Genomic DNA, 24455 nt, shown 5'->3' with positions numbered 1-24455 from the left:
GCTCTTTCTTTTTATCCTATGATGATCTAATTGCCCAACATGGCTCCCGTCCCGGAGGCCTATTTCCCGTCCCTGGACAAGTGCTTCTCCGGGGACGTTCAACTCTTGTATGCCCACTCTAATCACTTGTCGTCATGAAAGCCAATATGCTAATATAATGCAGGTCCTGGAAAAGAGCTTTTCTCTACGCCATTGATCCCGAAAGTCATGCTGACGATGGAGGCAATATCGACGTCTTCTTTTCACACTCCGAATCCATTCGCCTACTCTCCGACGGCCTAAAACCGTTCCCCTCCCCTTCCGCAAAATCCAAATCCGAATTCGAATCCAAAACCGCTGCAATCCATGTCGAGACCAATGGCCAAAGCTCTTTCGACCTGAAGGAGATCAAGGCGGACGCGCTATGGTTAAGCAAGGAAGCCGGAATTGACGAGATCGCTGCTCTTCGCATCGCTGTATTGGAATGGCAGAACCGCCCAGCAACGCGCCTCACAATCGGGTTTTCCAGCGAGGAAGCGACCAGTCTACAGAGCGCGGCTGGGACCGAGAATCTTCGAGGCTCTCTAGCCGGTCCCAACTTCGCCAACCTATTGAATCAAACAGCCAGAAACGACGGTGTTCAGTCATTCGAAAAAGAGGAGAAGAGACATTTGCGACTCCGCGAGGTGTATCTCTCCGAGGCAACCCATGTAGTGAAGACACTCCGCAAGCTGCTTGCTCTGTCCCTACACGATGGTATTCCAGCCGACTCGACTGCCCCCGCCAGTTACGATCGCAAACTTGCGTTGCGCAAACTAGGGACCACAATCTTCCAAGACAAGTCGACTGGTGATGGATTGGACCGATTTCTTCACGAATGCATCAGCTCGATACGCAGTCGGTTAACGAGTTTGGAAGGAGACGGTGGCTGGCTCAGTGCCGCAGAAAGCAGCGAGGAATTGGAGAACATCTGGAGAACAAGTCTCGTGGAGGAGATTGTTCATATTGTGCAAATCATGTTCCACCAGCTTCAAGCCTCAGTGGAATTTCAAAGTGCAGAACTCCTATTATCCTGGCTCCAGCTAATGGCTGATTATAGCTTCTTGGAGCCAATTCAAGCGGTAAGTAGCCAGTCGCCTATTTCGAGCTCTCAGGACGTTAACGTTTTCTTATAGCCTTGTCAGCAACCTGTGGAAGTGTTGTTGCCCCTTCAAGCTTTCGTGTCACTTACCACATTGGCGTTTTTAAAACCCTCTCACGCCATCTCTGCCATTCAAAATAAGGCACACATGCAATCCTCGCCCCAGCCTTACTTCTGGTGCAAGGAGAAAATCTCTCAAATCAACGAGATCTTTCTTAATGCATGCGGTGATTTGAACACCGTGAATCCGGCAGCCTTTTCATGGGGTCTGATCTTGTATACCATCCAAGAGCTGGCAGAAAACAAGAGAACCGAACGAGAGCACGATCTGAGCCGTGATTCGGCTGTCTCCTACAACGAGCAGACACAGAATGCAGCGCTATCTCGAGCATCTGAACAGTCGGATTACGAAAAGTTGCTTGACTGCGCCAGAACTCCGCAAAGCACGGCTGAAGATGCTATCCCCATTCTTACATCTGATGCCCTCAAAGAATCCGCATTTAACACCGTTGTCGCCCTGGCTAGTAAGACCGGGTCAATGTCAGCCGTCGATGATGGCCTGACAACCCGATGGGTTCGGTTGTCACTTCTCGACCTTATACGAGTTGCCATTATGTTTTTGGATTACTCCCCGGAAATCGTGGGGTCAGTCCTGGCTATCTTAAGTGATGATGACAACGAACTGTCAAGAGACTCAAATTCTCTAGGGCCTGCCAGCGATCCTAAGTCTCTATTCGCCAATGATCAGCATTTGATGGAGGGCATCTTTCGTGTTGCACGGTCCCGTTTCCCTTATGAAACGGCACCATTTTTACAGCTCTGTCGTGCTCTCGTCAGTGGGCATTCTTTGAATGAAGAAGGCTTGCCGGCTATTCTTGAGGAGGTGGAGAACATGGAATCCTTTACACAAATTGTCTCACCCACTTTCCAGGGCTATGTCACAATTCGAGAGGACGAGAATGCCGATTTTGTCTCCCTGCTCCAACCCCTCCCAATGTTTGAAACATCATCTCAGAACCGTCTCTTCGAGAGGGAACCAAGCAGTGCTATAATTGTCAGCGGTTCTTCCGAAATTCCACGGCTGACCGTTGGTCAAGTCATTTCCGATTCAAAACCCGCGGTCATCATGTGGGAGCATCGATACTCCTGCTTAAGCTTTCTAGGAAGCTGGCTTGAAGAATGGAGCGAGACCGGCGGGCACTCGCCTGGGTGGACTGACGACACTGCCACGGAAATCATTGCTCTCTTGACAGACTTGATTGCCAACTCTAAAGCACAAAGTTCTGGCGATGCAAGCGGCAAGAGGATCCTAGAGATGGCTAGTGATGGGTTGTCTAAACAAGGCGACATCATTTCTGTGATCTTCGATATCTTTGAGCGCAATTTGCAGACCATCGGCACCCGAGGAGACTTGGGCAAGTCTTTGGACGCAACCATGGCATGCCTGCGCTTTATCAAGGCGCTTCTAAAGATCCTACCCAGTCGAGTATGGCCTTTCCTTGGTCGCAGCAGTCTCATTGGGTCTGATGGCAAGGGTGGCATCATGACAGCAATCGTTTCAGCAGTGGAAATTCCTTCCGGCGAGTACCCGTTCCTCCTAGGCTGTGTTGACCTCGTGGACGCTGTCATCGACGATGCGGCATCTCGAGCAGTATTGCGAAAGAGCCCGGGCAGCGTGACAAGCAAATCAGTCATTGCGTCTGATTGGAGTGCCGGTATCCCATCTCACGTCATGAGAACTATTATGTTGAACTTCACTCGCACAATGCTGGAGATTTTCAATAGCAGTGGAAATTGGAGGTTCAATCTACCAGAACAGCGGTTCAAGATCAACGCGATGCTTGCCAATTCGTTCGAACGTGTTCTATACTATGCCTTCGGAATCAACGACAGCCCGAAACTAGAAACCAAAGTTACCGGCGTCTTCTCTACATCTGCAGCGTACATTTTGGATATGCTGCGCCCTCGGTCTACCGCTGACCTGCCCTTTAATCCAATTCTTCGGTTGATCGCTGAGGGTCTCCAGACTCCCCCAACACTCCACCTCAGATACCTTACCCTCTTCGAAGACCAGGTCAAATCTACACTGCGGCTCTGTATCAAACTTGTGCAGGCAGCCCAACTAGCAGAACAACCTGGCTCGCTTCTGGAAGAACAATTGTTCAAGGCCAGCCCAGTTCTAGTCAAACTATATGCGCTGCATGACGCATACAGGTTGCCGGTTGTGTCACTTCTCGAGATTTTGATCTCCAGTGCTGCTTCAAATCCAGATAACGAACCCCCCTCCCTTGTTGGCCACCTTGGGGCAGAGTCGTCCTGTCTGTTCCTTGACGTATTGTCACAACTCGACAGGCCGATGTGTGATAGGCCTCTACTTCTTGCAGTATGGCAGCTGCTATCGACATTTGTTAGCAAGCGCCAACAGTGGCTTGCGGTTTTCATTCTCACAGGATCATCCCCTCGCCAGACTCTGAAGAAGGAACCCACTTCTGGTGGTCTCAGCATGAGGAGCGTGCCTTTCCTAAAAATGGCACTTGAGAAATTGTCCCACATTGATCAACAAGAGCCGCAAGTAGCCTTAGCGTTGCTCGAGTTCGTCTCCCGTGCCCAAGAAAATTGGCCATGGGCCACTTCCCATCTGAGCAAGCATCCTCAGTTCTTCGCCAGCATAATTAACCACGTCTCAAAGTTGAAAATTTCTTCTCTGCCAGTGATGGACCAAATCCATGCCACGCGGATTGCAGCCGTTGTCGCGGACCTGTGCGCGGTCTACCTGCACTCTGCAAAGGAGGTGGGTGACCGAAGCTTCATAAAGACCTTGATTCCATTGGTGTCGTGGTATGCCAAGGATGCAGTTGAGGTTTCGGCTTACAATTCCTCATTGCATGCCAACTTGAAAAAGAACTTTGAGATGCGGTACTCAGGCTGCAAGATCGTTGACTTCAAAAGAACACCGCTTGAGGTTCGTAATCTAGGACGGGATTACTATTATGACTTGAGTATGGGAGACAAGCTGCTGTCCTACGACTTTGCCTGGGCTGGCAGCAAGAACCGTGGCTTTGCCGAGGAGTTTGAGCGCGCCAACATCAATCTGTCTCTTGTCGAGGCGCAGGTGGTAAGTTTTCTTCCGTTGATCGCAAATGAGTTTATTTTCTAACCTAAAGTAGAGCCTTCTCCATAGCTGGAAGTTCTTTGCTATCGAGCACTGTGCCGATTTCATGCCCGATACCGAAGTCCGAAAGACAATGGCACTGGTCGCACAGAATTGTTTGAAGGCCAATATTAGCAGCGGCCCTCCTGAGGCCATCTTCGAGCGAATCCAACAAGCGCGCGTTGATTTCGCCCAGGCACTTCTCCAACGGCTTGTCGAGGTACACGCTAGAGGCGCCGAAGTCTTCCAGCTGCTCGAGATTACCTGGAAGGCACTGCGATCCCGGCATCTGACCTACGAAGACGCCTTGATCAATGACGATACCGATTACTTCCGGTCCCTCCTGAACGTATTGTTCCTTTCCCTTCAGTTCCACCTGGATGGCCCCTCTCGGAGTGCTCCCGAAGCTATTAACAAGAGGGCCGAAGTTTCTTCGGATCTAACTGTCATCGTGGAAGTCGTGAAAACAATAGTGGCCCAGGGCTTCAAATCCCTCACCACTTATCTCCATGACCAGCCGGAGAAATGCGCACCGAAAGATTTCGCCATTATCATTGCTATTCTGCAGACATGCTTGCAAGTGAAGAACGCCGATCGTCTCTATGAGCATATCGTGTACCACATTGAGGAACACGACACCGCTCGGCATGCGACGACGCTCTTCTCCTGGGCCGACCAATTAGCCGTGGCAGGCGACCCTGTGTACGCAGAGCTCAGCATCTCGATCCTGGTCAAGATGTCAACCCTGCCCATGCTTGCAGAGCACCTTGCTGTTGAGGCTGTATTGATGAAACTGTCCACCTGCCGTCTTACAAACATTCTCTGCCAAAAGAAAGCATTCGGACCCTTTGACCCTGTTTCCCGACTGTACACCATCTGGACTGGTGGATTCCTTCCTCTGTGTCTGAACATGCTCTACAGTGTCATGCGGACCGCGCCCGAGGTGGCAGCGTTCCTCAACCAATTCGAATCGCGTCTGACTCGCGCGACAGAGGCATTCTCCAGCCACACTGCTGTTTCCTCTGTTCCGACATCCAAGTGGATCAGCCTGAGCATGGTTTCGGAGGCCTACTCGCTCGCGCTGATCTCGTTCATCCTGGACCGGTTCCGTGAGGCGGGTGCCAGTGCTGGAGTTGACGCACAGGCCATCCAAGATCTCAAGTGGGATAGGGCGCAGGTTAAGGAAGATATTGAGGAGCTGCTCGGTCGCCGCGCTGCTCTGCGTGCGCGTATTGTCGCGACCAATGAGAAGGAGGTGGAGTGGTCCCGGCAAAAGCCTGTCGACTCGGCTTCTGGGGCAGAGAACCGACTGGAGGAGAAGCTTGTTAGTGAGATGAAGGCAGCAGTTACCTGTTTGGGTGGGGAGGATTCATGAATATGCTCTTTCTAGCCTTTTTGCTATTTGTCTTTTCTTTTTTTCATGTATTCTGGGTTGGCCGGGGTGTAGTAGATGAATTATTTCATTCATGGAGCTCAAGTTTCAAAACAATTGCCTTATTTCCAATCTTTTATTCTTTTGAGTCCTTATTTTTGGGGTATGGCATGGCTTATCACACCCAATATCCAGCCATGGAGAACGCCTATTTACGGCGCAGTCAAAGACATTAGCCATTCGTTAATAGCCTTTATGTAGTTTCATATTTCAGCACACTGGTTCCACGGAACTCCTACTCCGTCCAGTGAGAAGACCGAGGCTCGGGCTAGCAAGTTCCCCGCAAAACATACATATGGAGATTAACCGACGATGCGGGGAGATGAACTACGAATTATGCAGGAATCGGGGGGATTGTGCAGATTTGGACAATCTACTCCTTATTTATATGAGGCTTTGGCCATCGTGTCCCGTCAAGTCTTTTTTTCCTCCCCATATATCGATACTATTGGATCATCACCTGTTATATCTCCAACATGACGTATAAATCGCGCTGGACAATCAACATCCCAGACATCCATTTAGCCTCTCTTCTCCTCAAGTCCCCCACAGCACCTCTCTCCAAAACACACAAGTGCTATCTCGAAGCAGCGCGCCCAGAAACCCACTACCTCACCAGCCATGATCTCCGCCTCTGGAGCCAGCGGCTCGCCGCCGGCCTACGCAAATCCGGACTTCAGCCAGGAGACCGCGTCCTCCTCTTCTCAGGCAACGACCTCTTCTTCCCCGTAGTTTTCCTGGGCGTGATAATGGCGGGAGGAATCTTCACCGGCGCGAATCCAACCTACGTAGCCCGCGAACTAGCCTACCAACTCCAGGACAGCGGCGCCACATACCTAATCTGCGCGAGCAGCAGTCTAGAAACCGGCCTAGAAGCCGCGAAGCAAGCCAATCTACCGCATGACCGCATCTTCGCCTACGACAACTCCATCTACGACGGCGTCACAAACCCGCAAAAGGGCTGCGCATACTGGAGCAACCTCCTCGCCTCGCCAGAAGAAGGCCGCGCCTTCATCTGGGACGAGCTAAACACACCAACTCTTTCGTCGCGCACACTAGCACTCAACTACTCCAGCGGCACAACGGGCCGGCCCAAAGGCGTCGAGATCTCGCACAAGAACTACGTCGCCAATATGCTCCAGTACTGTCACACGGCAAGCCTGAACCCGGACTACAAGGCGCGTCTTGAGCGCGCCCGATGGCTGTGCTTCCTACCTATGTACCACGCGATGGCGCAGAATATATTCATTGCGGCGGCGCTGTACCGTGCCACGCCGGTGTATATCATGTCCAAGTTTGACTTTGTCAAGATGTTGGAGTATACGGAGAAATTCCGGATTACGGATTTTATTCTCGTGCCGCCGGTTGTTGTTGCGTTGGCGAAGCATCCTGCTGTGAAGCAGTATGATTTGAGTAGTGTGGAGTTGGTTGGGAGTGGTGCTGCACCGTTGGGGAGGGAGGTTTGTGAGGAGGTTGAGAAGTTGTGGCCTCCCGGGAAGATTAATATTAAACAGGGCTGGGGGATGACTGAGTGAGTTTGTTCTTCTTAATGTTTTGCTTTTTTTTTTTGGCTTTTTCTATTGGGCCAATGAGCCATTTTGATTCTTGGGAACTAAACTCATCTGCTTCTTATAGGGCGACTTGCTCAGTCACGGGATGGAATCCTACTGAAATCAGTACTTCTGCATCTGTCGGTGAGCTCAATGCCAATTGTGAGGCGAAGATCATGTCACTTGATGGATCAGAGGTGAAAGAACGAAACTCTCGTGGTGAGTTGTGGGTTCGCGCTCCTAATGTCATGAAAGGCTACTGGCGCAACGAGAAGGCCACTAAAGAGACCAAAACTGAGGATGGCTGGCTCAAGACGGGGGATATTGCGTTTGTGGATGATCATGGCAAATTCCATGTTGTGGACCGAATGAAGGTACGATTTTTATTTCGTAAAAAGAAGAAGAAGAAATAAACTAACGTGAAGTGCAGGAATTAATCAAAGTCAAAGGCAACCAGGTGGCCCCTGCGGAATTGGAGGCTCTTCTACTTGAACATCCAGCGATATCAGATGTCGCAGTGATCGGAGTTGTCATGTAAGTTTAAATTTTTCATGGATCATGGATCATGGATCATGGATCATTTATGGATCTATGATTTTTTCTTTCTCTTTTTTCACTTCTTCTAACCCCGATTAGCAATAACGATGAGCGTCCTCGCGCATATGTGGTGCTCAGACCGGGCCAATCCGCCACCGCCAACGAGATCGCGCATTTCTTGGACAACAAGGTCTCCGCGTTCAAGCGGATTACCGGCGGAGTTGTATTCCTCGATGCGATACCGAAGAATCCATCGGGCAAGATTCTTCGCATGAAATTGCGCGAGCAGTCCAAGGAGGAGCTGAAGAGTGTCACCGCTAAACTTTAGACTTAGTTTATATTACATTTTTAGATATTTTAGGGCTTCTCTTTTTTTTCCAGGAATGAATCCAGTGAACATAGGTATAATATATGCCATATTGCTTCTTATTCTTTGTGTTGTTTCCCTGATTTGCAGGTTTAAGCAGCCGAGCCAGTTAGGGCGATCCTTGATCCACCTATAAGATTGATCTGGACAGTGCACACTCTTGGCAAAAGATTAAGACCCAGGTGGAGGGGAAGGGAGATTAATAACTGTTCGCATAGGTTCGTGTAAATCCACTATAATAGCCGAGTAGGGAATCCTGCAGTATGATTCGATGTATGAAACGGCTTAGCGCGGGGGACCCATGCAGGCGCCAGCTGAAAGGCAGAGGCGATCGATCTTGATGAGACATACTGTGTTGTACTCCGTACTCCGTACAACATACTTTGTACGCTCCGTACGTACATTTGTCATGATCGACAGCACATGGGTATTTTCTCCGCATGGCCTTACTGGCTCATATCGTGATATTCGGGGTTTGGGGGCTAACTCCAAGTATGACGAGAGTGAGATATATATTGAACAAAGAAATATGTGGCGTGTAGAAGGTAAGCTGAGTGGAGACAGGGCTGGCTGGCCTTAAATATCCACATTTTTTGGGTATACTTGTCAGTAAGTACGGAGATGAGGCAAAGACATCCTTTTCTTTCCGTGTATTTTGTTTATTTTTGGCTTTTCGATCTATCAAGCAATTCTGATTTGCCACTTGAGAAGTCCCGGTAGTCTGGCTCGGTTTTTTTTTTTTTCCTCGTAGAATGTACGGCAGAAGCCCTATCCTGCAGATATATCCCGGTCATACTCACTCCAGTGTTGATCACCTGTGATCACCCCCCACCCGTAGCCTAATTTGGATCTATTACTCCGTAATATTTGATCTCTAACTCTTATATATGACCTAAAAAGCCCACCCCTGCACTTCATCCCACTAGTTCCTTCCACTCGCCTCCCCGCCAAGTCCGCTTATAGTCTCGACTCAGTACTTGTATCTTTGACTCGCTAAAATCCTTCAAGTCCTGGCCTAGATTTACTTCCCCACACGCGCAGTCTTAAGTTGAACTGTTTCCCCCATTCTACAGGGGGTGACAGTTTCAACATATTCTTCACGAGTGGTGGACGCTATCCAACCACCCAAACCCCAGTCATGAACACTGTCGAACAAGGATCCAACTATCTGTCTCGTGAGCTCCTGCAGTCGACTGCAGGGTTCTTTCTGCCGGTGACCAGCCTGATCGGCTTTTCTCTTCTCGGTATCATCTTCCTCCACCGATATATCAAATATCGTCATCTGAAACAAGCACACACCATCCCAACATCTGAATTCAAACAAGAACAAAGAGAGCAAGACGTCTGGCTCCAGTCTATCACCATGGAAAAAGGAGACATCATCTCAACGGACTCGCGTCCTCCATCTGCATGCGATATCCTACAACCTCTGTCGCATACAAGCCTCCTCCCAAGCAGTGGAGATCTCGCTGCACAGGCCAGGGAGCAGCAAAGTGTGAAATCGGCGTCTGCACCAAGTAGTCCTGCATCTTCGAAGGCTTCTTCGCCTGATGCGGGCGAGGAGGTGCAAAAACGCAGTGAATCGACCCAGCAAATGTGTGAGGAGGATGTCGAGGGACTGCGGACTTGGAAGCGTGTTGTTGTTGAGTATAGATAGTTGGCCGCCTGTTTTACAGGTTTATTCACTCCGTGCGTTTACCGGAATTGGGGGTCTTCTTTTTTATTATATCTGAACCTGGAGTTCCGTGTTACTGTCATGTTTCTTTATTTTGTTATGCCTTTTGTTATGCCTTTCTTTCTTATTCCCTCCCTTGTGTGTCTTCACTTTTCACGAATAATGTCTTTCCTTAGAAAAGCGTGGGATTGGATTGTCTTTTTATCGCTTTGGGCGGCAGATACGTTTATTTTACTTACCAAGTACATGTTCAGCAATACATAACTACTATGCATGAATATGACAAGTATTGTGGTTACGATATATATTGGAAGGTCGAAACCCGGCAATTATCTGCCTTTGTAGCTTGATGAACATCCTCAGAATTCTTGACTATTGATATTAAAATTAAATTGTACATAATCAACAGGTTGTAAATCACAATAAACGCCATGACTCTATTGCAAACAAGACCGTTTTGTGGAGGCGGGTCAACCTGCAAGCTCGACAACCTTCTGCAGAAAACCCTAGGTAGTAGGGTCTGATGATTAAGCTCTTATCCTGTTGGAGAGACCTGCATGGCCCTGCTGACCACCCATAGAATATACACCAGCAGAATCCTGATGCAGCCTGGGTCTTGGCCTTGGTGGGACTGACGCGAACGTCGATGATACGCTCGATGAAGGACCACAAGAAAGCTCAAATGAACTATTCAGTGCGGTCCGATCTGGTCTCGGTATCAGGTGAAACAGTGCATTATTGAAGTGTGATGCTTGGTGAAATAAGTCTTCGATTCTGTTTGCCTGGCGCATGCCGTCTTGTTCGATGCGATCGGTGGCGGACCTGGAATGTATTAGCGACAAGAGATCCAGATAGGGATTACATTGCAGGACCTACCATATGAGGGTATTCAAGAGAAGATTGATCGCATCAAGATGCGACTCGAGCTTCCGTCGGTATTGGCTCAACGACTCACCTCTGAGATCCCACATGATTCGCCGCCATTGTATTTTGAATTGAGTGGTCCATTGCTGGGAGTGTGGGAGATTGACTCTGTGTCCATCATGCAATACCAACGAAGGCGTGGTCACTGTTGCTCGGTACTTGTCTGTGGCGCTTTCAAGATGTCTTAGGGTTTGGAGGCACGAGCGAACCATAAACCCTAATTGTTGCGAAAGGTCGGTAGCATCATTGTCCTGAGTATTGGAATTTCTGGACAAGATGACTATAGAAGCTCTTTGCAGCTGACTCAGAGAGCAATTCAAGGCGAGCAAGACATTTTCAAGTTCTCGTAGATCGCGTGGTGCATTTTTTCGACCTGTGGTTGCGGCAGTAAATAGCCGATAGGCAATTTGGCTGCAGAGTACAATGTCTCCAATTGAGAAACCAAACGACATTATAGCCGTCGAATGATGTGGGAAAGGAAGCAAATTAATGGAAAAATAAGTCGAGTTGGAAACAGTAATATGAATCGGAAGGGTAGTATAGTATAGTTAATCCAGGTATCATATAGGGAGCTCTGGGCTTATCGTGATATACGCATATGGCTAACTGGAACTAAGAGTATATATCTATCCATGCTGAATGGGTGAATGGGGCTGTGTGCTTTCCCAGCCGGTGAAAAGACCTAGAGTCTACCTAGGTATGAGGCGGTGTTTGCCATGTGCCGATCAAGCGATGGATATCTGCGCAGCTACCCAATCAAGACGGTTCTCCACCTTTTGACAAGGAGACAAAAACAAATAGAGATGCCGAATCTGCCGAACTAGTTGACGGTTCTTCGTTGCATGTTGGTACACGATCCGGTTAAGAGACCCTCCGCTTCATCTGTGCTGGCGTTGAGGGAGCCACGAGCCTTTGCGAATCTTATGAGCGCATAATTTAACCGTGTTAGAGGCTGGCTTGTTCAGATAGAGTACGAAGTACATGGATGTAGTTAAATTCCACTCGATCCACTTGTTCCCCATCCGCGGACCTGTAATGCTGAGTCATCTCGAAAGCGCCCCCAGGGCTCTACATGGATGCCACATCTTTAACCTTTAAACAGCTCACTTTTCTAATCCTAACTCACAGCCATGGCCGTAACCGCATTCCCCTCTGAGAGTTCTCCAGACCTCGCCCTTCTCAATGTTGCCCGCCTATTCACCAGACTCGAGCACAATCTCCTCTCCCCAGGGACAGACCGGCGCTCATTCCAACAATCAGAATACCAACGTATGCGCGTGAACAAGGTAAGCATTTACTCAACCCTTCCGATGCCTTCATTTCAAGGGAGGAAATATATCAGAACCTCGAATCTGACCAATGCCACAGAACGTCGAATACGCCCGCTCACTCCTCACCCAACTCGAGCGCTCCCTCCCACAAATAAAGCCCCTCGACCGCAAGCACGAAGCACAAGCCGAGATCGCGCGCGACAAACAGCTCTTGAAGCGTATACAGACTATCCTAGACGAAGAAGACGCCAAAGCCGAAGCGACGCAAGATGAAGACGACGAGACCGAAGACGTCGATGACGAATGGAAGGAGCTGTTCTCCAAGCCCGTTGCCGAGAAAGCTATCTCGCCGGTATCTCCACCAAAAGACCAGCGGGCACCGACACAGCCCTCAGATTCACAACGAGGAGTAAAGGGAACGAGCGAAGCGCAGCAAACCACGATTACATCCGCAACAGCAACTACAACAACCCCATCACCCACCCCCTCATCAACAAGCCCACCAGCACCCCCAACCCTCCGCAACCGCCACACAAACCACCCCGCACCGCCGTCATCTACCGAAAAAGCAGCTGCGACGGGAAGCAATACGAACAAGCTCTCTGGAACAGAAGCCGAGCTGAGCACCCACAGACTGGAACAGGAAGATCTAACGAGCTCCCTTCTAACGCTCGCTTCGCAATTGAAGTCCTCCTCGCAGAGCTTCCAGTCGACGCTGGAGGGCGAGAAGTCTGCTTTGGACCGCGCGGTGTCGGGCATCGATCGCACGAGTACCACGATGGAGGCGGCGGGAAAGAGGATGGGGATGTTGCGCAAGATGACGGAGGGGAAGGGGCTGTGGGGGCGGATGATGCTGTATGCCTGGATTTTCGGGCTGTGGGTTGTTGCTATTCTGATTGTTTATATTGGGCCGAAGTTGAGGTTTTGAGAGGCTGTCATAATTTGGCGCTCTCCTTCATACTTTTTCTGTCTACGATAGTTTGATCCTATCCTTATGCGTCGATACCCTTGTTTCGCTCTGCATAGATTATCTGTCTATACCTCTATACAAAATCACAACACTATTGTCGATATCTACAACTTGGGAGCATACAAAACGATACACAGAGGGTATAGAAACAGTATGGAATTAAGAGTCAGATCCTTGAAGAGTCAATCCTTGAACTCTGAAATAACCCAACGACCGACCTGGCATGACACATGAGAAGGAAACATTCAAATCCGGGGATCCTGCCATTTCCCCGTGCCCAATGCCCGGATGGACGCTCTTGGCTTCCAACGGACGCGAGACCACGGAAAATGATGGGGGGGGAGACGATATGGTTACATACATAAACAAGAAAATGGGGGAGAGAGATGATAGGATATCCAGCATTCAAATCAGAAGGGTCACAAAAAAAAGATTGAAAGGAAATATGAAAGAGAAAAAAAGAAGGGAGGGAAACACTCCTTGTTTTCTGTAGTGGATATCAGGATTGACAAGAGAAAACACAAAAACCGGCTAGAGATCGTGTCAATGGCAGGGGAAATTAGAACATGAGCAAATGGAGAATAAGAAAAGGAAACGCAAAATAGAATCAACGCCGGGGTCTTGAAACGAGGCTTTTTGACCGGATCCGATCAGCCCCGGATAATAAAAACATGCGATCTAGGTTCGACACACTTCGTCACCAAACGGTAGGTTCATTAGATCAAACCGCAGAGACGGAGGTTCTCTTGGATGATAATATCTGTGAAACGTTAGACAAGTGTTGCGCATTAAGGTTTGGATGGCTGAGCTTACCGTTCACTGCTGCCATGACGAATCGGATCTGGGTAGTGTCGGTAGCGCAGGTAAAGTGCGTGTAGATCTGCTTTTGCTCGGCCTGGTTCAGGGAAACGAAACGGTTGAGGATGTAGTCGCAAGCCGCAGCGTAGTCGGCACCGCCCTCATAATCGGGGAAGTAGTTCTTCATCGGGCTAACGGGGAGCTTCTCCTTGAAACGATCGATCTTGTTGAGGAAGAGAATGATCGAGGTCTTGACGAACCACCGGGAGTTGCAGATCGAGTCGAACAGGGTCAGGGCTTCTTGCATACGGTTGACGGTCTCGTCTTCGAAGAGCAGCTGATCGTACTCGGAGATGGCGACGAGGAACAGAATGGTGGTGACGTTCTCGAAGCAGTGAATCCACTTCTTGCGCTCGGATCGTTGACCACCAACGTCGAACATGCGGTAAGTGAGGTCACCAATAATGAATGTGGTCTCGGTGATACCGGTGGTCTTGACACGCGAACGGAGGACATCCTGGTCGGTGGGGAGGTAGTCGGGCTGGGCAATGCGCTCAATGGAATCGAAGTAGCTAAGAGGAAACGAGTTAGTCATGTTGCAATGCGACAGACAAGTGGTCACTACTCACTATTTGGCAGAGTCGTTCAGCTGGTATTCGCGCGAGCGCTTGAAGCACTCCTGAACACCAGTGTCACGCCAAAGTTGGCCAATGGCGTTTCCAACCTCGGGGGGAATGCTGTCACCCTCGATCTGAGCAGGCTGCATGAAGATGGTCTGCACGTGGTACTCGTGGCGCGCATCCTCCAGGGGAAGCTCGAGCGACTCCATGGCCTCGAGAATGACCCGCATGGACTGGACGGTGTTGCTGTAGATGATTTCCTTGAATGATTCACGTTCGTCGCGGGAGTATCCACCCTCGTGGATAAGCTTCATCTGCTTCAGAATCGTGGATTTGCCCGACTCTCCCGCTCCTGTGTCCCAAGTCAGCCATCTGCCCGTATTCCCATTAGGGGTCAATAAATCATACCAAGGAGCAGCATCTTGATCTCGTTTCTTTGCATCATCTTGTCGCGCTTGAGCTGGTTCTCAATCTCCTCATTTCGCGCCTTCCCCTCCTTATCCTCGGTGCTCATTCCGCAACCCATCTTGACGGTATGAAGTCGCAATTAACGGAGTGAAAGTGGATGAGAAAAGGTTCCTCGTGGAAATTCGGTAGTCTGTTACAGGGGCTGTCCGAGTCGGATCAACTGTCAGCAGGCTGGAATAATTTCATCCGAGGAAATATCGCATTGATGGGCTCGAGGGGGGCGTTGCATAGGTGGTACAAGCACCGCTGAGCAGAGGCAGACGGCGTTTCAGAATTGGTGTAAGCATGCCGACGCAAGGAGTCGGCACCGAGTTTACCAGAGCAAATAGCCAATTGACAAGATCAAAGGGGAAAAAAAAAGGGTACCCACCTGAACGTGCTTTTGCGAGATGCAAAAACGAAGGACAAACCGGCAAAAGGGTATAAATGAAAGAAACGAAAAGAAAGGAAGAATCAGAAGAATTCGAATAGAATCCAATCTGGAAAAGAAGATGAGAGAGAAGAGGGAGATACAACGGGTTCAAAGGTAAGGGGCAAGACTGAGGGGGAAATTGGGAAAGTTTCAGCAGAGAAAGGGGATACACTGGTAATACCACGGCGATTCAGCAGACAATGGCCGGTGATTAGGGGTATTGCCTGGGTACGGAGTGCTGTGTTTTGATTACACAAAAATACACAATACAGAGAAATACCACCACCCGGCAGCTGGAGTCAGCTGATTGGGCGGTGTGGGGACTTGACCAGGGGCCGATTCAGCCCCTTTTGCTTTTGCTATTGTATTGGCCGGTTTGGGGTATTCTATTGGCATTGGATCGGTATAGATTCTATTTTCAGAGGGTATCTATATCCAAATGCATCTATGGAACATTCTGTTTCAGACAGTCAGCCCTTCATAAGTATACTATAGAATAGAGTACTGTACCTCCCCATGTACAGTACTTTGTATGTATAAAGATGCTTGTGGACTTCTGGAGGCGTGCAGATCTTGTGGGGAGCAAAACTAGCATATCAAACCGCAAAGCGAATCACATGTGAAGATAGAATGCTGGAAATAACAGCAACGTTAAGAGGTAATTGAGTCTGGGGAGGGAACCCCTGACAAGAGCAACTTATGTATGGAGTACAGCCTCTAGTATATCATACAGGTGACTCCCCACACAGACGTTCCAGAAAGTCTGACATCTGACCTCACCTCAGCAGGATCTCGTCTCAGATAATTTCAGTCTGAGGGAAACAAAGAAAATAAAGCAAAAGGGTAGTGCTCCTACCCAATCAGACTAGTCTACGCCTCATCTCATGCATCCATGTCCAGTTCTTTGAGACTTCCTTGAAACTTCTTTGAGGTACAATAGTACGGACAACCCGACAGGTTTCTGACACAGTTTGCACATCCGTGGACCGTTTTATGTCCAGTGGAGCCCATAGTCCACTTGAGCGAGTATGTGAGAATAGCGAGATACTGACTGTCACACCTTCAACGTTAGTCCTCAGTCCCTCTAATGGTGGGTTTAACAAGACTAGGTCAGGATGATTGAAAAGGAGGTCAGTGAGCACAGGGCAATCCCAGAATCGGGTAAAAAAGGGAAAGTTAGGGGATTTCCTCGTTCCAATCGCGTCCCAAGGTTGTCTCCTGAAGTTCTGCACTAGATGACCCACTGGCTAGTGTTCCTAGCCGTTTTTTGCCAGGAATTTGTGTGAGGAGTTGATACTGGACTCCACTTATTACCTCGTGGCAATGGGGACTATTGAAGTCCGCGGCTCGGTAGTTTGGCGTCTAAACTCGAGCCCTGAACTCTGAATTTGGTAGTCGAGAACCTTGGAAGTTTCCTTGGGTCCGAGGTCATAGGTGATTACTAACAAAACTGGATACACTCGGTATTTCCACTACAAGTATAAATTACCTGCAGCTCTCTGGAGCCAGGGTGCGATAAATACAGGGCTGCGTAGATCATTTCTAAGCATTTATCCACACCCATCTAGCCTACCATAATCAAGGATATATAGCTAATATACTAATGCGACATAATACATTCATACACATCTGCCTATTTGATTTTTATATTCCAAACCACAATGTGAATCCCAATGGAGCGGAAATCTCGGTTCCATCGATCGGGCAATTAAACCTTGGGAAGACCCAAGGAACCCGATCGATCTGATTTTTCGGGTATTCCCCACCTAAGAAAGGTACCCTTCTCTTTCCCCCGGGGCGTTTCTTATCATCACAATCATGTCGCACGAAATGTCCCACATGGGCCCTCGGGGTATGTAATGCGTCGATCGATCCATGCCATTGCAATCACTAATAACAAATCAGCCTTCAACCACGAAAATAGCAGCGACGCCGAGGCGGAGTACGATCGGCTCCGTGACCTCGCGCGCCAGGAAGCCAACAAGCGCGGACAATGTTTCGGCCGGGTATGCGACCACCCAATTCCAACCGCTCGATTACAATCGCAATCTCAATCGCAATCGCAGTTCTAGTCATTTCATCGCCGCTAACACTCTCTTCCACCAGTCGAAGGATGCCTACTCGAGCGGCGATGGCGCCGCCGCCAAGCAACTCTCCGAGGAGGGGAAGGCCCACGGCCGCAAGATGGAGGAGTACAACCGTCAAGCGTCTGAGTTCATCTTCCGCGAGAACAACGCCAGCGGGCGCGTCGAGGCCGACACCATCGATCTACACGGACAGTTCGTCGAGGAGGCTGAGGAGATCCTGGAAGAACGGATCAGGTATGCCAAGTCGCATGGGCAGAACCATCTTCATGTGTAAGTGGCAGAACAAACCCCAGGGAGACTCTTGTGCGCTGGACTCAACGCGACTAATACCTCTTTGCGCTATAGCATCGTCGGCAAGGGAAACCACTCAGCCAACCATATCCAGAAAATCAAACCGCGCGTCGAGCAGGTGTGCCGTGAGTTGGGACTTCAGTACGCCACCGAGGATAATGCTGGTCGCATCTACGTGAACCTGACTGGTGGTGATGCTGTTATGCCTCCATCGACTGGTCACCAGGGCTCGGGTGGGTACCCTGGCCACCAACAGGGTCACCAGCAGGGTCACCAGCAGGGCCAACAGCAGGGCCAACAGCAAGGACAGCAGCATGGACAAGGACAGCAAAAGCCGGACGAGCTCGAGGAGTTGGCCAAGAAGATGTTGCCAAAGGTTCTGCGCAAGCTCGAGAAGGCTTGCTGTGTGGTTATGTGAGCTTTTACTTTTGGTGTTTGGGACATATACATAGATGCATAGCTGTGTTTGTGGACAGATGTCTGTTGTTTGGTGTTGGTGACATTTTGCGCTTTTGATTTCTCGTTTCCATCATCTACCATCTACATAAGACCTTAAGTCTGGGTTCAGCCTCGACACGACTCATGATGGCAGGGATGTGGTTATACCCTTACATGGATATATGGACATGGACATTACTATTTACTTTCTGGCTGTTGAGTACAGCTGTTTTATCAATTTGCACTCCCAAGACCATATAAACATAAATCATATCATCGTGAACGCTCGTAGCTACATAGCCAACTTCATGAAAACAAGATAACTGGAACTGGGTATATCCAACAAAGACAGACTTTGACACAAAATCATACCAAATGAACAAAGAAACAACTAGCGCACATTGGGATCCGACAGCGTCGACTCCACAATCTTTTCCACAATAGCACGCACCATCTGCCCGTCACCAGCTCCATTGGTCTTCGGCGTAGCATCAATCGCCTCAATCAACGCCAACGCCTGATCTCGCAAATCCCTGACAACCCGACTGGTGTGCGCAAAGCTGCCTGTATTCTTCATATACTGCACCGCATAGCGCTTAACCTCGTCATCCTTGGTATTCTGCTTAAGGATATTAATCAGCTGTTGATTGGACGGGTTCGAGCGAATGCTATGAATGATCGGGAATGAGAATTTGCCCTCGGTGAGATCCTCGCAGAATCCCTTATTTTCCGTGTACACCGTATTCGAGAGGTTGAGATAATCGTCGCAGATTTGGAAAATCAATCCCATGACATTGACCAAGGCAACACAGTCCTTGCCTGTTGTACTCTCCGCCTGCATAAGTTTCACCGCGAGGCGGAAGAGCCCGCCTGTTTTGTTGCCGACCATTTCCAGGTACTCGTCTTCCGTCGGGCAGGTCAGCGTGTCGCGCCAAAAGAGATCCATTCCTTGACCCCGGTGCAGGTTCAGCATCTCCTTTACGTAGATGTCGATTGCGGTTGGGTTGTTGAGCTTTTGAACTTCTTGCAGCGCGAGGAAGTACACATAGTTTGCGGAGTTGATGGTCTGCGCCGTTCCGAAGATGTTGTGTGCGACGGGGATACCGCGGCGGAGGACGGAGTTGTCTTCGACGTCATCGATTCTGGCGCCCACGCGGTCAGCATCAGGATATGGATTGGGAGGGAGGACGCAGGTGATCTGGGGGTTCAAACTTACAACAGCGATGATGTATGCAGCATCGTTATGACATTTGTGATGATCGTCAGACTTGCCGGCGGGACCTGCAGCCAGGCGTTGAAGGCGTGGATCAGTTGTCGCCGAATGTCTTTTCCTGGGTGCTCGTGCACGTAGTCGTACGGACCCATCAGGATCTTGTCATTTTTCGATGACCATGTTCCATCCTTGTACTTGGTGCCGTCCACGCTGGACTTGTTGCGACGATGTCCAGTTTTTGTCGGCTCTTCATCTGTCACCGACAGCTTGTGTCGGTGGGAGAGGCCCCCGTTACCATTTGTTGCATTTGCCGAGCTTGTCCGAGGAGGAACCGGACTCGGTGGTTGGAAGGGTGGTGAGTTCATGATTGTGGGATGGGGAGATGGAGGGGTTTGGCGGGCGGCAGAAAGACGGAGGGGAGCTAGGGACCTCCGGGGCTAGTATAAGTGCGGAGCTATGCGACATGTGCAGATGACATCAACAGCACTTTTTCACATACGTAGGTTCGTATAAGGAGTATGTACAGTGACATTATAATATATAGTAAAATGTATTATGCAAGATGTATACATACTTCGTAGGAGCCTTGGATATGATGGATGCCTGGATCTCCCGAGGTCGGGATGCCGAGGCCCATGACTAATCGGGCTGAGCCACCTGGGCACATGACATGACAGGGATTAGTAACTATAGGATTGACAAATGAGATATGTCAATTTGTTTGGCAATAACGGAAATGTGATGATTTGATAGGTCATAAGTAGGGACCAACAAATGAATTGTTCAATAATTCTATGTAAGATATAATGTTCACTATAGCAACGGAGTACATCATATTATGTAGGGCAAAAGAGGTCAACATACGGTGTAGACTATGTGTTTAAGGCTCTACCTCACTGAGTACTAAAATTAACATTAAAGTCGAACCTGATTGACGCCAGGGGTCGATCTAAGGTCGAGCTAAGCGTTCCCCGATGTGATGAGTTCCTTGGTTATTGGCCAGTTGCCTGGGGCAACCGCCCTTTATTTACTACGAAACCTTGGAAGGGCTCAACTGACCTCATCCACCCAACCCGAACAACACACGGACAACACGGACCTTCTCCACTTTCTTTTTGACCTTTGCTTTAAGAATGTTCACTTGCTTTTCTTTTTTTGGTAGTTGAATAGCTCACTTTTTCAAACTCCGCATCTGATTTATCAATGGAGGCTCTTTTAGCCCATTCGTTCGATTACCTCTCCTCATATGAGCCTAGCAAGATCCGCAAAGGATTACGCCAGGTCGAGGGACTACTAGCACAAATATGTCTATCGAAACCTAAGCCCGTCTTGGACCGGAGATCACGCTCCCCCGATACCCAGCCCGTGCCAAAGACCTTGTCAGAGTTGCGAGATGATCCGGCCTTTCGAGAATTTTCCAAATTGCAGGAAAGCTTTCAATGGAACAGTATGTCTTTGAAATTTCTATCGCAACTAGAGTCTGGCTAACAATATTCTTCAGTCGCCATGCGCCTAGTATCCTGTCTGGAACACCTTCTAGGCCGAGGAAGCAACGGCACAAACGACATGCTGATCGTCTGCACACTGGATCTAATCCAAGGCGCCCTCCTCCTCCATCGCGGCTCGCGCACCCTCTTCGCCCGTGAAATTTACATGAACCTCCTCCTCGACCTCCTCGACCCGATCAACTGTCCAGCCGTGCAATCAGCAACCCTTCTCACACTCGTCACAGCCCTATTGGACTGCCCATCAAACACCCGCACATTCGAGGACCTAGATGGCCTCCTCACCGTCACATCACTCTTCAAGCAACGCGCCACCTCCCGCGAAGTCAAGCTCAAGCTCGTCGAGTTCCTCTACTTCTATTTGATGCCTGAGGCCATGACCCCAGCACCGATGTCTCCCCCGCCAGGTCTGCAGCGCAGTCCCAGCAAACTCTCCTCTGCTCCCTTCTCGCGCAGTGCGCACTCCACCGCGGCAAATGCTGCGAGTAAAACGAACCGCGATACACGCACGACGGACGAGAAGCAGGCTCTTCTGGGGAGGTATCTTAATAATGTGGAGGACCTCGTAGAGGACCTGAAGGAGACGGCTCCGTTCGGAGCGACGGTTTACTGAATGACTTGACTGGCCATGATTGACTCACTCACTGCTTGACGACCAAATATGCGCGATGTCCGCTGCGATTATTTGGTTATTTTTTTTTTTACCTCTTGTCTCTATCCTTTTTCTACCTTCCCTTCTCCTTACCTCTTTTCCTCTTCTTCACGAGCGTTTGACTTATGTTCCGTCCGGTACGGCAATTGTACGATTCCCCTGGACTGTTGTCTCGCCCTCCTTTGGCCTGTCTTTTGTGCTCTCTTTATCTTTTACTCCAATACTGGAACTTTGTCGACTTCTCTAGTGTGCCCTCTCCCCGGGCTTTGTTTCCTTATCGCTTTCCTTATGTCTCTTTAATGGTGACATGAATGTGTACGACTCTTCTCTGTGACTAAACTAAACTGTCATATAATCCTGATGACCATCAACATTTCTTCGTAACGCTACTGCTCAATGTAGGCTTAGATTTGATAGACTCGGTTTTAGGGCTCTCAAGCTTCTCGGTTATCCACGGTATCGCTCCATCTAGACCTAGATTATATTTATACAAATGAGTCACCGTTTATGTATGACTCAATGTAGCACGGATCGTATACCCCAAGTTCGACGTTCAGAGTGGAGAAAACTCAAGCATTAGCGTGGCCCACGAGTTCTATATATCCCCGCAAACCCACCGAAATTTAGACTCGTTCCACGGTACAATCACCTTCCAGAATGGCGCAGACAATCGAGGAACTGCTGGCCACGAAGCCTTCCGGAAATTCACAGCAAACGCAATATGTCGACACGGTAGAAGCATACGATAAATGGGCAGAGGTGTGTATCTATATCTCATTTCCTATTTCCCATCCATCACCTATATTCCTATTTATTATAATCTATACTCCCAGCGCAGAATGTACCTAACTTATGGCGTTCATATAACAGTTCAAACTGTATACACCATTTACTACATATACCCAAAACTAACACGAACCAGGTCTACGACACAGACGGCAACTTCCTCCAACGCCTCGACACAATCGAGATGCGCTCTCTACTACCCCAGTTCATTGACCGGGTAAGCAAACGCTTCGAACCAGGCCCACCAGACACAGAGTCAGAGACCGAGACAACCCGTCCCAGCCTAGTAGATTTAGGCTGCGGCACCGGCCGCAACACAATCCAACTCCTCTCCGCACTAAGCACAGCCAACAAAGCCACCTCCTTCTCCGTAATCGGACTGGATGCCTCGCGGGGGATGTTAGATGTAGCGCGGACGGCGACACGCGAGTATGCAGCGAAAAGCGAAAGGCAGACGCACGTTGAGCTGGGTATCCTTGATCTCCTCCAACCCGAGCTATCAAAGACGCAGCTTCCGTCTTCGTTGTATGCACCGGGTGCTGTGGGTGTGATATCTACGCTGGTGCTGGAACATATTCCGCTTGAGCGTTTTTTTGTGGCTGCGGCGGGGATTATGAGGTCCGGTGCGTATTTGCTTGTGACGAATATGCATGCTGAGATGGGGATGCGGAGTCAGGCAGGGTTTACGGATGAGCGGGGAGTTAAGGTTCGGCCTACTAGTTATTGTCATGCTGTTCCTAATGTTTTGGATGCGGCTAGGGAGGCTGGGTTTGAGGTTAAGGAGGTTGTTGGTGCGGGTGCGGATGGGGTGGTTGTTAGGGGGGTTGACGAGCAGTTGGGGGATGTTTTGGGGACGAGGGCGAAGAAGTGGGTTGGGGTTAGGGTTTGGTTTGGGGCTTGTTTTGTGAAGAGGGGTTGAGGGTTGAGATGGAGAGGTCAATCAGGAGATATATTATTTTATCTAAACAATGAGTCCGTATCCAACGCCATGGGTTGTTGTTATACATTTAGAAAAATTTCAGTAGTCTGTCGCGGTGTTGTACAAGGTTGGGATGCTCTTTGAGCAGTTGTCCCAGCCGGTTCCGTTTCCAGCCTAGGGTATCGTCCAGGATGAGTTGCGTGTAGGCGAAGACGCTGGCATCGAAGAGGCCTGGGTTTGGCCGGCCGAAGAAGTGCTCGTCCTCGCCGAGCAAGGTGGATAGCGCCTCGAATGCGCCACCCGCATCGCCTTCCAGGGCAGCGGCGTCGATGTAGCGGGATGTCTTGAGGAGCTCATCACGGGCGGCCTGTTGGAGCTGGTAGCTTAGAGCGGCGCGTACGACCGAGTTCGAGGTTGTGGGATTCACATAGAGTCGGCGTGCGACGGCGTCGAAGTTCTCACTGTCAAGGTAAAGCATGTATAACTAGACACTTCGGTCAGCTCCTTCGAGTCTAGGGGTTATTTCTGATGGAACCATTAACATACCCAAGCGCTGCGTATACGGTTGTCCAAAAGGGAGGCATAAACCTCGAACCGCAAGTTCAATTGTTGTTCTTCCTCGCAGTGAACTTGTTCAATGGCCCACTTTTGGATCTTGTGTGAAGGGATCGGATTCGAGGTGTCTGCAGGCAGCGAGGGTCGGAGGAAAGGCAGGGAGCCATTTGGCGATGCATGGTTGTTGGACGAGGTGATCTCAAAGTCAATCCCGACGAATTTCAAGTATGCCTAGAGCGAGGTCGATCAGTATGGTTCCGACAGGGACGGCTACGCGCGTCGTTGCATGCGAGTATAGATGGCACGAACCTGCCATTTGAGACATTGAGGATTGAATGAGGGTCGGCCATGTCGTGCACCAGATGCGTCGGCGAACACGTACAGCTGGTTGACATTGTCGTGCGGTCGAAGGCGTTGAGGGATCTCGTTGGCGGGATAGGTAGTCAAGGGGAACTTGTCGAAGAGGCGCTTGAGGGGAGCGGGGATTGTAAAGAAAGGACTGGCACTGGACTCTTCTGGAGGGCTATCGGGGCTTTTGGGTGGCATAGTGGTGGTTTGCAGCTTTCCAGAGTCGCCAAAGTCCAAAAGTGTCCCGAGTGCCGTCATCGAAACAATTCCGACGCGCCAAGCCCGAACAGGAAGGTATTGCCTTACCTAATATTGGCCAGGTACTGTCCTCCCCGCACCTCTTTTCCCGCCGTTTTCCTGTCTTTA

The 24455-nt window shown here is 49.7% G+C and overlaps 10 protein-coding genes across 10 annotated transcripts; 7 read left to right on the top strand and 3 right to left on the bottom strand.

The window, feature by feature from the left end:
- Positions 1-39: 39 nt before the first annotated feature.
- N7471_003125 (nucleoporin) lies at positions 40-5646 on the top strand (the record flags this gene model as incomplete). The annotated part of the gene is made up of 4 exons (XM_057275845.1): positions 40-107; positions 164-1100; positions 1155-4235; positions 4288-5646. 4 exons carry the CDS (start codon positions 40-42, stop codon positions 5644-5646), a joined length of 5445 nt encoding a protein of 1814 aa, XP_057140483.1.
- Positions 5647-6179: 533 nt separating this feature from the next.
- N7471_003124 (acyl--CoA ligase) lies at positions 6180-8118 on the top strand (the record flags this gene model as incomplete). The annotated part of the gene is made up of 4 exons (XM_057275844.1): positions 6180-7234; positions 7339-7627; positions 7684-7787; positions 7890-8118. 4 exons carry the CDS (start codon positions 6180-6182, stop codon positions 8116-8118), a joined length of 1677 nt encoding a protein of 558 aa, XP_057140482.1.
- Positions 8119-9295: 1177 nt separating this feature from the next.
- On the top strand, positions 9296-9814 carry N7471_003123 (uncharacterized protein; the record flags this gene model as incomplete). Its single annotated transcript, XM_057275843.1, has 1 exon — positions 9296-9814. One exon carries the CDS (start codon positions 9296-9298, stop codon positions 9812-9814), a length of 519 nt encoding a protein of 172 aa, XP_057140481.1.
- A 2072-nt stretch (positions 9815-11886) lies between these two features.
- N7471_003122 (uncharacterized protein) lies at positions 11887-12955 on the top strand (the record flags this gene model as incomplete). The annotated part of the gene is made up of 2 exons (XM_057275842.1): positions 11887-12042; positions 12125-12955. The coding sequence occupies 2 exons, from the start codon at positions 11887-11889 to the stop codon at positions 12953-12955; spliced, it is 987 nt and encodes a 328-aa protein (XP_057140480.1).
- A 758-nt stretch (positions 12956-13713) lies between these two features.
- On the bottom strand, positions 13714-14941 carry gpaA (guanine nucleotide-binding protein subunit alpha gpaA; the record flags this gene model as incomplete). The annotated part of the gene is made up of 4 exons (XM_057275841.1): positions 13714-13757; positions 13811-14367; positions 14425-14767; positions 14824-14941. The coding sequence occupies 4 exons, from the start codon at positions 14939-14941 to the stop codon at positions 13714-13716; spliced, it is 1062 nt and encodes a 353-aa protein (XP_057140479.1).
- A 2152-nt stretch (positions 14942-17093) lies between these two features.
- N7471_003120 (Smr domain-containing protein) lies at positions 17094-18349 on the top strand. The gene is made up of 4 exons (XM_057275840.1): positions 17094-17147; positions 17201-17301; positions 17402-17652; positions 17728-18349. Exons 1-4 carry the CDS (start codon positions 17114-17116, stop codon positions 18089-18091), a joined length of 750 nt encoding a protein of 249 aa, XP_057140478.1. The 5' UTR covers positions 17094-17113; the 3' UTR covers positions 18092-18349.
- Positions 18350-18364: 15 nt separating this feature from the next.
- Positions 18365-19810, bottom strand: N7471_003119 (FPP/GGPP synthase family protein). Its single transcript, XM_057275839.1, has 2 exons — positions 19328-19810; positions 18365-19253 (listed from the first exon to the last, which is right to left on the bottom strand). Exons 1-2 carry the CDS (start codon positions 19687-19689, stop codon positions 18503-18505), a joined length of 1113 nt encoding a protein of 370 aa, XP_057140477.1. The 5' UTR covers positions 19690-19810; the 3' UTR covers positions 18365-18502.
- A 717-nt stretch (positions 19811-20527) lies between these two features.
- Positions 20528-21442, top strand: N7471_003118 (cell division control protein 14; the record flags this gene model as incomplete). Its single annotated transcript, XM_057275838.1, has 2 exons — positions 20528-20771; positions 20826-21442. The coding sequence occupies 2 exons, from the start codon at positions 20528-20530 to the stop codon at positions 21440-21442; spliced, it is 861 nt and encodes a 286-aa protein (XP_057140476.1).
- Positions 21443-22138: 696 nt separating this feature from the next.
- N7471_003117 (class I SAM-dependent DNA methyltransferase) lies at positions 22139-23186 on the top strand (the record flags this gene model as incomplete). The annotated part of the gene is made up of 2 exons (XM_057275837.1): positions 22139-22240; positions 22404-23186. 2 exons carry the CDS (start codon positions 22139-22141, stop codon positions 23184-23186), a joined length of 885 nt encoding a protein of 294 aa, XP_057140475.1.
- An 88-nt stretch (positions 23187-23274) lies between these two features.
- N7471_003116 (putative mitochondrial outer membrane protein (Sam35)) lies at positions 23275-24347 on the bottom strand (the record flags this gene model as incomplete). The annotated part of the gene is made up of 3 exons (XM_057275836.1): positions 23275-23670; positions 23733-23972; positions 24051-24347. The coding sequence occupies 3 exons, from the start codon at positions 24345-24347 to the stop codon at positions 23275-23277; spliced, it is 933 nt and encodes a 310-aa protein (XP_057140474.1).
- Positions 24348-24455: the final 108 nt, after the last annotated feature.

The sequence above is a fragment of the Penicillium samsonianum genome (genome assembly GCF_028829775.1).
Source record: "Penicillium samsonianum strain IBT 33392 chromosome Unknown utg000002l_segment0_segment0, whole genome shotgun sequence".
NCBI classification, from domain to species: domain Eukaryota; kingdom Fungi; phylum Ascomycota; class Eurotiomycetes; order Eurotiales; family Aspergillaceae; genus Penicillium; species Penicillium samsonianum.
This window is presented reverse-complemented; position numbering and strand designations above follow the sequence as displayed.